This window comes from Lingula anatina, chromosome 1 (genome assembly GCF_051362555.1).
Source record: "Lingula anatina isolate TDL-2025a chromosome 1, LinAna3.0, whole genome shotgun sequence".
Taxonomy (NCBI): domain Eukaryota; kingdom Metazoa; phylum Brachiopoda; class Lingulata; order Lingulida; family Lingulidae; genus Lingula; species Lingula anatina.
In genome coordinates, this window is record NC_141767.1 from 50,156,483 (window position 1) to 50,170,236 (window position 13,754).

General features: G+C 34.7%; 1 protein-coding gene across 4 annotated transcripts in view; it reads left to right on the top strand.

The window, feature by feature from the left end:
* Positions 1-13,754, top strand: part of LOC106173153 (ankyrin repeat and sterile alpha motif domain-containing protein 1B) — a 62,906-nt gene that overhangs the window by 28,236 nt on the left and 20,916 nt on the right. For 2 of the 4 annotated variants that reach the window (XM_013554170.2, XM_013554173.2), the window contains 9 exons: positions 5,079-5,356; positions 6,732-6,840; positions 8,495-8,598; positions 9,109-9,220; positions 9,429-9,565; positions 9,784-9,876; positions 10,202-10,405; positions 10,784-10,912; positions 11,168-11,239. In XM_013554170.2, the coding sequence (XP_013409624.2) occupies positions 5,079-5,356; positions 6,732-6,840; positions 8,495-8,598; positions 9,109-9,220; positions 9,429-9,565; positions 9,784-9,876; positions 10,202-10,405; positions 10,784-10,912; positions 11,168-11,239 (1,238 nt within the window). Of the gene's footprint in view, positions 1-5,078; positions 5,357-6,731; positions 6,841-7,665; positions 7,760-8,494; positions 8,599-9,108; positions 9,221-9,428; positions 9,566-9,783; positions 9,877-10,201; positions 10,406-10,783; positions 10,913-11,167; positions 11,240-13,754 lie in introns of all 4 variants that reach the window. The other 2 variants (XM_013554171.2, XM_013554172.2) reach the window with 2 other exon arrangements.

Below are 13,754 nucleotides of genomic sequence, written 5' to 3' on the forward strand. Positions count from 1 at the left end.
GTCCTTAGGCTTTGTATGACTCATGAAAGTTGTCAAAATTACAGATTAAATTGCTGATGGTTAGGTGGCATTTTGATTACTCAAACCATGTCTTTTAGTCCCCCCCCCCCCTCCCTCATCTCCACCTGCTTGTGTAATTAAGTCTACAGCCTGGAAGGAAGTCATTGTGCATGGTTGTGATAAAGCCAGGTAAGTAACTATACAGATAGTTGTACTTGTGGAGATGGCAGATAAGATAAAGTGGTGATGGAGATATTATACGGTGTTCATAGAGACAGCGTTTTTGCCACTCATATGTGTCACTGCCATTCCACAGTGTTTTTATGCAGCAAGATAACAAGAATAGGTTTCTGGGAAATGTGAAATACAGTTGCTGATTATTTTTTCATTTGAGCATATTTGAAACTGACTCATAATACATTTTATATTTTATATTTAAAGTTCAGGGGAATATTCTTTCTCTACCAAACTGGTATGTAAATCAGTTAGCTACAGTAGTTAGTGATGGAAAACGCAAAAGCATTCTGTTCTTTATTTTTATGAAACTGTTGCAGTTGCAAAAAATATCATTTTGTTCTAAAAAAGAATTCAAATTAAGGTCATGAGGAAATATTTTGCCCGCCATAACCTTACTTCCCGACTAAAGATTGAACTCGTTCAGAAATAACAAAGTGAATATTGGCATCTTGTGAATTATAAAAGCCAAATTGATATTTCTTCTTATGAAGCTAATTGGGATACATAAAATTAAGTTATTAATTAAACAGACATTTAAATGGAACTGATATATAAGAAAAGCCTGGTTTCACCCTCTGGACATGATTTCACATGAACTTTTACATGGATACTGATTAATTTGGATTTAATTGTCCTTGTCACAGTTGTAGTATGGACAGGGACCCACAGTGTTGTATGGTTGGCAATGGTCTGACTGAAGTATCTTTCCTCCTGAATTTTTATTGAAAGTTTTGGTTTCTTAAATCTTATCCTCCTTACGCACAGCTCCTTTTCTGTCTTATACACTTTTTCAGACTTGTTTGAAATTCTAACTGTTGTCAGCTATGATGTTATCAATAAGTTTGTAGATGGATATTCTACAGAATTGCCATAAAGAGTCAGTTTTTTATGCCCTTCAAAACAATTAGAGTATATGTAATGACTCTCAAAGGATGGCTATTATGTGCAGGAAAATAAGTACATGGATGATATCAATAAACTTGCAAGGCATTGTGATAATATAATATCTTTTTTTTCTCATTTGTATTTAGCATTGAATGAAAAAATGCATAATGGTAAATGTTACCAATAAAAACATACTAAACACATAGTGGCTTCTAATCCATGTAAATGTCATTTATGTATGGCTGTTCCACTCCAGTATAGCAGAGCTTACCAGTGAAAACTTTCAGTGTGGTTCAGCAGGGACAAGAAATCCCAAACCTTTCCCTTGGAATTATAGATAAAGATATCACTGGGCAGCAGTCAGCCTGCAGTCTCCCATTTCTCCTTGGAGGCAGGCCAGCAGCATTTAACACAACAGGGTCAGTGAGGAACATTAATACATATACCCTTAAAACAATAGGCTTACTCACTCATGGCTCTTCTCCATTGTTATCTGATAGAATACGAATGTGTTATTATTGACAACACTCTTATTAATCAAGTGAGTACAAGGGGGGACACTGGTGTCAGGAGCTGCCATAGTACCACTTGTAAGGAGAACAATGTTTATGGGATGTTGTGATACGTAATTTGTATGAATGTTGAATGCTGTGGGATCTACACATGAATTTGATAGGACAGGTAAGATTTCTTGATGTATACGTGTATGATGTAATCTGTGTGACAATAATTCATTGGAAGATAGGTTGTTTCTATTACTACGGTACTATGTACCCCGTTTATAAATCAGTTAAAGATAAGGGTGATCGTGTACTGTTTTTTATTTTTATTTTTAAACCAAAAAAGATGAATGCACCATATAATTATTTTCTCTTTCCCATTTGTTAAACACTTGTGGAGCTAACACATTACAGACAGCCATCTGGTTTTAAATCAAGAAAATGTTCCCAATTCTACTCAAAATTGCTAGTCTTGACTGCAATTTAAAATATACTGTCAGCAATTAAGGCATTCCTGCTGACTAAGAAAACCAAATAATTAACCGAATTTAAGCTTTACTATGATATAAGAACCATTGGCAAGTTCTGTTCTTTCTGTGGATCATATTGATTGAAATTCTTCATGCAAGAAAATATTGATGGTCAATTAACATATCACACAGCTGACTTATCCCTGCTATAGATAGTGCAGGCATGAGTGCATTTTATATCAAGCATAGATTTGAGGTTGTATTCATTTATTTTCAGAGATAAATAGATAACACAAACACTTAGTTTAACCATGTTGTATTGATTGGTCTTCCAAACATGGATTATTAGATGACTGCAAAGAAAGGATCATGTATAAGTTGCTTACTACAAGTAAAACTGTTTGCTTTTGTTAATTTTGCAGCATTTGGGATGTACATTTCCATCTACACCTGGGGCTTCTGTGATGTCGCAATATCCATATATCACTTCATTTTCCTCAGTCATAAATTATGCCTTCTGAGGAAGTTTTATATTGTGTAATGATTCCTTTATGAAATATCTTGCCCAGTTGTTATCTACTGACCATGCATGTTTATCCCCTGTGCCAAGTTACATGGTCACAGGTGCAAATGTTTTACCTGCCCTGCGTGTATGTACTAGTTGTTTTTCCATGCTTTACACACCTTAGATATTGAACATTTTACAAGGGAACAGATGGTCTGACTTCTCTGGCTGGCAGCTAAAGAAGGCTGTGGTTTTTCAAAGACTTAAAGAGTTGACTTTATAAAATTACAACACATTCTTAGAAAAATCACAAAGCATCGTGGCTTTGATGTAGTAATTAAGCAGAATGAGGCTGGCAACAGATGGCCAGAGCCAGTCATGTGCAATTAGGAAAACCACTCTGACGTACACTGCTCAAATGCTTCATGCACTGGGTATAAATCTGACAGAGCGCTCCATAATCAAAGTAATCAAGACGTTTGTTATGCCACATTTTTCAAGATTACAACAGTGGAGCTTTTTATACCCGAGGTTGGTCCTGAGATATGGCTTGAAAATGGAGAAACGTTGAAAGATAGCGTGATATCTTTATGAGCATAGTATTACGGTATTTAGAGGCCAGTGGTGCTTATCTCAGAACAAAGCAAATTTAACATTCCATGCTATTGTTTAACAGTCCTTGAAATGGTACTGGTAGGTGTTGATGTTGTAGATGTTGTCTATATGAACACTGAATCTGTGAGTTATGTATCAGTGCAGTGTACAGCATTGTTAATGTCCAGTGACCCTGCCAAGTTGACATTTATTACAGTCACCTGAAATAGTTTCACCTGTATCTTTCACATTTATGCCCACTTCTGTTATTTGGAAATAACACATGAAGGACTATCTGCTCCACAATATCTTCCATAACAGTTGAATGGATATTGGCAAGGCTGGTGCAGAAGTGCACTGTACATGATAATAACTGTCTAAAGGGAAATTGGGAGAATTCCAGATTGGTACTTTTTGGATCAATATCTTGTTATATATAATTGAGATAAGTGCAGTAGGTACATGTACATGCATTGGTCTACAGGCAGTGGTTGTTTTACATGCTCTGAATGAAGTACTATTTAAGAGGACAGTTCTTTTGTGTAGAATTTTGAAGGTGAGTCTTTATACCATATTTGTAAGAATCTGGTGTGTACGGTGTTTGATTTTCCAAAAATTAAAAATAAATGTTGCAGTGATAACACACTTAATTCATGCAAAATTAGCTGTATTTCCACTTATTTGGATGATACATAGTAGTGTTTAGGCCAAAAGGTTTAAACAAGCAAAAAAAACAAAAAACAATATCTCTAGAAATTTTGATAATGAAGTGTTTGACATTTGTGAATTATTACCATATTTATAGTAAAAAAAGGCACATAGCAGAAATGTGTAATTTAGCCAGTCTCTCACAAAATTATTTTAGTTTCAATCGCCATATTTCATAAAGTGATTAAAATCGCCATCTCAACTGCATTTTTTTAATTCAATCAAATCAAAAGATGATTAGCTAGTGCAGCTGCTAGCAAATTTAGCAATCAAAATTCACAATCTAATCACAGCCAAATGTAATTACCTTAGACTAATTAATAGGGTTAGTCCTTGCTCCAGGTGGAGCACTATTTCACAATTATACCTTCATAATGTGTCAGTTTCAGCATATGTGAATAAACATGAGGCAGGTGAGATCCCAAACAACATATCTATGCACAGGAAATTATATTTTCACAAGGAATTTACCATTAACCAAAATTGTTGATTTTGATAACTGCTCATGTAAGAGTGTTGTTATTGTTCGACATTTTATCTTGTATTAGGATATTCCAGTGTGTCCTCAGCCTTAATCAGCATGCATGAAAGTGGCTAATCAATTCATTTACCAATCACCTAGAGAAATTTTGGAACATTGATTGGCTGGTTACATGAGACAAAATCTAGTGTATTCCAAATTGGCAAGAAAGACCTGAAGGATAAAGTTGTAAATTTTAATATTGATCAACTATTTATGCTGTCTCTCTTTGACAGTGGTGTCTAGCTAGCTACCTAGCCAGCCAGTGCCAGAGTTAAAAGATGTATGACACTGCATAAGGTGTGTGCCGTAGAAAGTTGAATGCTGGTTTGCATTAATGGATGTACAAGATCCTGTGGATACTTAATGAATGCTAAGTGTGTTCTGCTGGACCTTGACAAAGGGAGAGTGCAGGTTTGAGTCCTAAATGGCAGAGACATTTGCATTTCTTGCGACGATTTGGAAAGTTTTTAATTTTGCTGTCTTTCTTGGAGACTAGATCCTAGATGTGTGATTACTTGCTTAAGTATGCTGTGATGAATGTGGATATTATAAGATAGTCATGGAAATTATCCTCTGTGTCATCTCTGTCATGATTGATGTTTGTACGTCTATTTTAGATTATTGATTGACTTCCATCCTGGATATTACCATTCCAGGTCTAATCAGAGGCTCCATACCAGGAGGACAACGTAAGGTGGTATCCCAGATCTATGAAAATGTCTACATACAGCCAGGAGGACTGAGGAAGCCATCAAAAAGAAGATCGGCTCCAGGAAGTACGTATCTTGCATATGAAGCACTGAAGAAGAAGGACTCTGAGAAATCAAAAGGAATGGGGGACTCCATAAGTGAGGAAAAAGAGGGAGAGAGGACAGCAGAAGAAGAACAGGAAGAAGATGAAAATTCCATTGATGAAACAGAAGAGTGGGCACAGGTGAGATAAAAGTCACACATAGAGCTTAAATGCTAAAAAATTTAACAAGTTTGTGATTAATTCAGTATTTTTATTTAACAAATTTTGGAGTATTTCTCTTTATCTAGTTACATTGATATAAAAAGAAAGATTGAATTACTGTAAAATTGAATAACATACTTCTTTAATATAAATTAATTCTCTGTATCACAGTCAAGAATTAGAATTAATTTGGTAACAGGTTCGTGTCTTATTTCATATATTTCAACCAATGTTATTAATGACAGTAATAAGTGAAAAGTGGTCTACATTTCTCCAAAGTTCCCATTCCCATGCATTATACAACTGTTGCAGACATTTTACTGGAAATGTCTTGTCCAATTATCCCATACAGCTTTATTATTATTATCTCAAGTGGTTTGAGCTACACTGTTCAAATATGTGGCATAGGATATTGATTTTTGCTTACCAGCACATCTCTGCATTAAATAAGCTTCAAAATATCAACTTATAAACCTTCAGTGTATTGGAGTTTAGTATACCTTGTCCTATACTCAGAAACTGTGTTGTTGGTTCTCTGGCATTTTTTGAATTGGCATTCTAGATGCCCCCAAAATTGATTAAGTTGAAAATTAAGTTCATTGGGAAATACTGGAAATTGAAGAACAGATGTTTGTATAGGATTGGTAAAAAATTAGCAAATACTCTAAATGTCATGACAAAATCATTTAAAACAAGTGGTTTGCATTTAAATTGCATTGTTACTAATGAAAACGGCGAAAACGGTCTGTTTGCTCCTGAAGGAGAACGAGATTGTTGTTTTCATCTCTTTTGTTTTTATTAGATTCTTATTTGTTCAGCAATAGGTCTGTGTAGCCCTGTGGTTAAGTGGATTGAAAAGCATGTAAATTCAGAGTATAAAAGTAAAACACATCAATGATAATAACATCTTTTTATAATTTTTTTTTTTTTATTTATAAATTGGAAAACTGTAGATTATAATGTGTAGAGAATTGGCGTTTGACTACTTGAATTAGTTGTAACTGTTGTCTGATATGTAACCAGCACTGTGTGTGTGAATACTAATTGTTTAATTGACTGGAGTTGATGCAGAGGAAGTCATAGATTCTGTTTTATTTGCAGATGAGCAGGAATGGCAGACGTGAATGTGGTAGAGGTGCATTCATCAATCTCTTCTCACTGCCTTATATCAGTATATCTATTTCTCTATACAGGTGCCTCAGCAGTGCTTGGCCTCAATGCAGCATGGTTGATATGGAAGACCTGGCTTTTACTGTCATGGCAAATAGATTGATATATTACTGTCATCTTTTTTGGTTCCCAGTTATTTCATATATGTATGTTTCTCTTGTTTGATACAATTGTAATGTTACAGATTGCAGATGTGCTAAAAAGCTATGGCGGCAAGCTCAGCATATCAGATGATGGGGACTGTGCTTTCTTCGAGTTTGACAATGAACTTGCTTCCCTCATGTCTCAGCAAGGTAGCTTTTTGTATGTGGTTAGAATAGTTCTAACCTCTTTTGATTTGTACATCTACTTGTAACTTCTACCCCATGGCTTACAATAAAGACATGGTCAGGGGATCCATAACGGTCTGCACTTTTGTCATTTGTTATTTTGAAATGGAAATCATAACGTTGTTTAGATAAATGACTACTAACTAAAAAATTTTATATGATTTTTTTCATTGAATGAAATACATTGCCATTGGTACTTTGATAGTCTAAAAACTTAACAACAATAAAAAACTTAACATCTGTAAAATATAATATTTTACGGAAATGTTAGTGAAATCCAATTTTGCATCACTATTCAATAAACATTATTCAATAAGAAAATGTCAAGAGATACCTTAAAATTATTTTCTTTAATTCACCTTATAATGACTTTCTGTATAAGTGATTTCCATTTCATTAGGAAAGCATGTCTGATTCTGTATTATATAGCTTTGTTCTTCACCATGGATCTTTATCCTGCATGTTTCCTGCTTCTTTGCCTAGGACCACCTGCAGTAGAAGGTGACACCCCTAAAATCTTCTTGTAGCTGCTTCCTGCATGGTGGATGTTGTTTACTTATTTAGCATGGTTTATATTTGGCTTGATTTGTAGGGTGGTGTACCACTAGATCACCAAGCAGAACCTGGGAACCGTAAGGAGTTCGGTGCTCATCTTTTTTAAAATTGTCACAAATTGTTATAAAGAGAAAAGAGCCTGGTAGCAACCTGGACTGTGCTTCCATGTATGTCACATGGTATATGCATGACAGACAGACTTGTTGATTAATCCTCTGCTTTATGCCTAATCAGATTGCCAACATCATGGCTTCATTTGGAAGTGGCATCGCTCGGGAATCAGTATTCATACGAGACTTTGAAGCACAATTTGCACAGCTGCTGGCAGGTAACGCACATGATATGCAACAAAGGCCAAGGTTCACATTTGGTCCAATATATACACTTAGTTTATCACTAAACACAAACATCATTTTACATACACTCTCTCCCCACCTAGCACAAAATTGCTGTTATTTAAGATAATGAGATATACACTGTAGACACCAAACATTGCTGTAATGTATTTGTGGAGATTTATAAAGTTAATTAATAGTTTGTCAATTCAAATCTAATAACAGTTAAGTAAAGGTTGATATCACTTGTACATTTATACATTAACAAAGATCTGTACTGAAAAGGTGTCATTCCAAAGTGTATTTGCTTCTATATTGTTGCTATTAAACAATATAAGGCGGCTGGGAATGCTATAACTTCATCATATAATATGGTCTGCCAATGCTTTCAGAAGTCATCACACATATTCTCTCAAAGTATAAGTGGAGCAAATTTCCTTAAAAGAAAACAAGAAAATAGGATCCTTTATTAAAGTATTCAGTTCATTAATTTGTTCCTTTTTAATTTTTAAATGTGAGTAATGGTATGCTGGGTTATAGATTGTGTTAGAGAATTTTGCAGTAGCAGTCAATTGAGTTATCTTAAACTTCCTTCTTTCTTCAATTTTTGATGTTGTTATTTTTCTACTGAATTTCTTATCTATATGGTGTTGTACATCTTTTTTAATTTATTCTACTAATTTTTTCTCTTGATTTATCTGAAATCATAAGTTCTATTTCCGCTGTAGCTGAGCAGAAGATTCAAAGCGTAGGTGACTGGTTACAGGACATGGGACTAGGGCAGTATGAAAATACAATGGTGGCCAATGGTTTTGATGATATGGATTTTTTGGTAAGAAAACTTTATGTTGACCACTTCATGGTAAAGGGGTCATTTTTGTATTGTGATTTTGGTATGCAATGTTTAAAAGATTTTGATTTCTTTTGTAGAATTTCCAGATCTCACAGGAGGCTTATAATGGCAGCAGTTGATACTGAATTTTGACTGTAATGGCCAGGATGTAAAAAATGATCAATTAAAAAATGTGGGATTTCAAAATTTTGAATACATGTATGAAGCAAAAGAAGATTTGAAAGCATGATCACAATCTTCTTCATGGATATTCCATGACAATAATTACCTATACCCTGCAAATAAAAGTAACGCAGCATTATGTTCTCATTTTATTTCTGATAAATAGATATGGAATAAACAAAGATGGTTTTACTTACATGTTAATGAATTTTGTCATTTCTAAAATATCTTTTGTTAAAATCAATTTTTTATTTTTGTTATGAAAAAATATTATTAACCAACAAAAAGAAATTAATTTTTTTAAATATTTTTATTGTGTTTTACTAGGGTGGCACAATTATTGAGGACCAGGACCTTATTGAGATTGGGATCACCAACCAAGAACACAGAGATAGAATTGTAGAAGCAGCTAAAACTTTAACTCCAATCCGACCTATAGGTAACACTGAGCTTTTTGGTACAAGCATATAGTCACTTCAAAATATGGTTAATGGATACATGTAATTACAATGGTCTTCTGCCAAAGAGAGATTCTAGTATTGATTGAGACTTCACTTGTTATTCAGACTTTCATATTAAAGAAATGTTTTATTGTTGAGGAAAGATTCCTGTATAGGTAAAGCTACTTTTAAATCTTTGATTTGAAGGCAGCAAAAAATTGCCCTTATCAGTGGAAGAATGGTTGTCATCCTTACGGCTTCAAGAGTATACTGAAACATTCCTGAATAATGGGTTCACAAGCATGGACAGAGTGCGGAAGATATGGGTATTAGAATTAGATACGGTAGGTGAAACATCACCTGTTTAGTGAAGAAGCTTTGTATGTGTTATTGATCAGAAACAATATTGTGGTAAATATGCCAAAAATGGTTTTAATTTGGTGCCAAAAAAATGTGAAATGGTGAAAATTCATTATTTTAAAAAGAAAACTGTTCATAAATTTTTTTTTCATTTGGTAAAATTTATCACCCCAATGCTTCACTTTCTGCATTTTTTCTTCAGGTACTTGGTATTACCACTCTAGGACACAGGAAAAGAATTCTAGCATCTCTTGGAGAACGGCCAGAGGAAGAAAAAATCATATCGGATGATTCAGTGAGTTAAATGTGTATAACACAAGCTATGAAACTTTGAAATAGCTGATACCACTTATTTTAGGGAAACAAGAAGCATTTTTTACCAAACTTGTGATATATGTTTGATAAGAATGTTATACCTTTTAATTTTGGACAGTTTGACATTCTTATGGAGCTAAATGACGTAATTGTGTTAGTTGAGAAATGGGTAACAATTGTTATGCATTGAACTAATCAGCAAAATAAAATTAATATTTTCACATTGTTTTTGTAGTTATTTTCCCTAAATAACCTTAGTGTATTTTTATATTATAATTAAAAACCAAGCTGTCTCAATTTTACAGAAATGGAATCTCAGTCCATTAACAGGAGACAAGACTTCCATCCCAGATGAGTACCTGACCACAAAACAAGCCACAGATATTAACCTTTATAAAGACTACACAAGTGTGAAACCTAATTATCAGGGCCAACACTTTGAACCAGAATCAACAGAGCACATTCCACTGAATCCAAATAAGAAGGACACGACAGAAGGGTCTGATCCGGTAAAGACTGTCATAAAGACACACTGTTGGCATTTTCTAGAGTTTGTTAAAGATGCTGTCTTCCTTCATGTTAACATTAAGCAGTATTTTAATATATCTATATTAATCTTCAAGAATCAAAGCAAAATTCAAATGCAGACATTTGTATTGAGTTTTGTTTTGGTTGACTGTTTTTTAATTACAGGTGTTTTCAAATCATACTTGAGAATATTGATAGGTTTGTGTGCACAACTTCAATTGGGATCTTTGTGTTATTCAGTATCTTGTAATTAATTGTAAGTCAGTTAGTTCTTTGATTGATGGCATATGCAACTGTAAGGATTGCCATTTCATCATCATTCTAGTTTTGAGTTTGATACATGTATCTCTTGAACACAGCAGGTTGGATTAAGAGATGATGCTATCAACATCCGCCCCCCACACCTTGCTCACACACAGAGTCCAGTGAAGAAGTGGCGACATAGGCCTGAGGTGCTCATTAAGGGATGTTGCAATTATACAGCTCAGGTACACAGAAGACCCGTGTGTGAATGTGTGTGTGTGTGTGTGTGTGTGTGTGTGCGCGTGTGTGCATGGGTGTGTATTATGTGCCTTAATATGTATTTATGTAGTTGTTTGTTGGAGTTGGGAAAGTGTTTTACTTTGATTTATGACCACTTGGATTCATTCAGGAGACCATGTATGACAAAATTGTTTTTGTATTGAAACATAACTATGTTGAAAATTATTCTAAATTTAATCACATTATTCTTGCTTTTACAGTACCTTGGTTCATGTCTTGTTAAAGATCTTCAAGGAATAGACTCAACAAAAGAAGGGATTTTAAAAATGAAAGTAAGTATGAGAAATACATACCAAATTTCCAAAAGCCACTTAAGGGCATACATAAGACATGAAGCTGGAACTTAAATCCAGGTGGCTGATTACTTAGTAAAATGAAAATATGTTGCCATCTGATGTAGAGCACGGAGTCATGGTTTCTGAAAGCAAGAAGATATCTCCTCTGTCCCATGTTTGCATGATGTCAGGCAATGTAAGGTTTGGCAGGATGGTTCAAGTGTCAGTTTGGAAATTAATCTGTGTTGGTGATGGTGTGATATATTGTTCAATTCAAGAGACCATGATATTATAAGAGTTGCTAATGATAATGAATGCCTTGAGCTGAAGTTCTTGCATCAAGAAGCATGGAATAGACCTGTGCAAACCCCACCAGAGTTGTATGCTGAGGTTGCACACTACAGGCTTTTATCTGAACAGAATCATTTTTTAGATGGCATGAGGTGTGCTCTCTCCCTCCTTTCAAAACGTAATTGAAACTAATTGTCAAGTGTTAGGTAGCATCAGTTTCAAGATATGCTATATGTTAAACAACTGCTTTAGTAATATTTATTAAATTGGGGAATTGCTCTTACTTGTTTTTTGTTAATCAGCTTCTTTACACATTTAAAACCAACAGCCCTTGTTACATCAACTATCATAGAAAGTAAGTAGTTGTATATCTGGCAAAAAGAATTTGAGAACACAAAAACTTTGAATGAATTGTAACTTACTAATAAACTTGATTGATCCACATCTGAGCTGTGATAATTGGATGTTATATGAATGTTTTCTTAATTAATTTCTGTAAATCATTTCAAATTATTTATTTAGATATATTTTGGAATGAACTGTTTTTAATCTCTTTAATCTCTCTCCATTGCATTACCAAAATTATTTTGAATTTTAAGAAAATGGAATATATATGAATATGTGCATTTCAGTTTTATGCTTGGCATGCTTTCTTAGTACAGTTACATCTCTGCTACCTAAGTGCTATTACCGATTTGTATTGCATTATGTCATTTTATTTAAGATTTAGTACACAGCAATTTAGATGAGATGTTTACTTTGCATGCAAAATGTAATATATATTTATGGTTGATTGAAAATGGCAACATGAGTATAGAATGGCTGCATAAGAAAGTTTGATAGCTGCTCTCAGCAGCAAAGAAACGCTTCGAAAACGCATTTCGGGGAACACTTTATTGCGTTTCGATAATCGATTTTCATGTTTGTTCGTAAGGTTAACACGAAGTTAGCTACGCACTGACCTTAAAACCTGTGTGACTTTGCTTTAACACAAATTAAGTCACTTGTAAACTACAGGAAAATCACAGGTGATTTATTTCAAATGTCACATAAAAAACATTAGTGTGCGCTAACTTTGACCAATACAATAAAAATTGCCATTGAAAGAGAATCAAGACACTCTTATATGTTTAAACAGACACGCTTAGCTTGACTTAGTGTGAAAAAAGGATAATATTTGCCAGAGGTCTCCCTTTTCAACTTGAATATTTGTATTTATCAGGTGTATTTAATAACAGTGAAAGGCTGCATGCTGACTGGTTGAGTGAACAAAATGAGGCGTATCAGTCCGTTCCAGCAGACTGCCCTGGATGCAACCTAACACGGCTTATTCATGCAGAACATTGAGTTTAATAATCTGTAAAACGATAGAGTTTGGCTCAATTGACTGTCTGGGAGTGAAATACAAACACTTATGCTGTATTGTTTATTTCCATTTTTTTATCAAACACATTTCATCCCCCAGTGCACAAGAAGTGTGAGTGTGTGTATAATCTTAGACAGTCTTGGGTAATATATGTCTGGAATTCTACTAGGGTATATGTAGGAATGTGGTGTTGACACGGTACCTGATTTCCTATTTAATTGCATGTGTGAATTCATGATGCATTCACAGAAAAGCGTGTAGTTTAGACCCTGCGCAGTCGTGTGTCTGGTGCACGGCGCATGTCTGTGCCCCCTCCTGACCCCCCCCAGGTACAGAGATTTCAGACCAAAATAATTTAGTTTATTTTTTCAAAAGTCTGATCTTTATCAAATATCCTGGGGATGTGAAAGCACTATTTCAATATGATAGAAGTGATTGGCATGAGTGGATAGATAGTCAAGTAGTATTCTGCTACATGAGTGTTATGTTTCACTTGACGCTTGATGGAAAAGCAGTAAAGTGGAAAATTTGTGTGCAGCTCACCATGACTGTAGAATCAACGGACTGCATACGCTCAAATAAAGACGCATTCGTTAACAACTGCATACTGTACAGTATACAGACGGTAGTCGGTATTCGAGCACCAGACATTTGTAGACATTATGAAGCACTGCGCATTGCATGGATCGCTGTTGAAATGTTCTAAGAGAACGTTGGTCTTTGTTACTATTGACAGAATGAATGGAACAACAGTGATTGAAAGGTGTTGCTGATCTGGTGAGCTCGACTGAAAATTATTGCGTGTCTGTGGCATCGATGTCAGACGAGGTGTGGGATTTTAACGCTTGCGAAGTC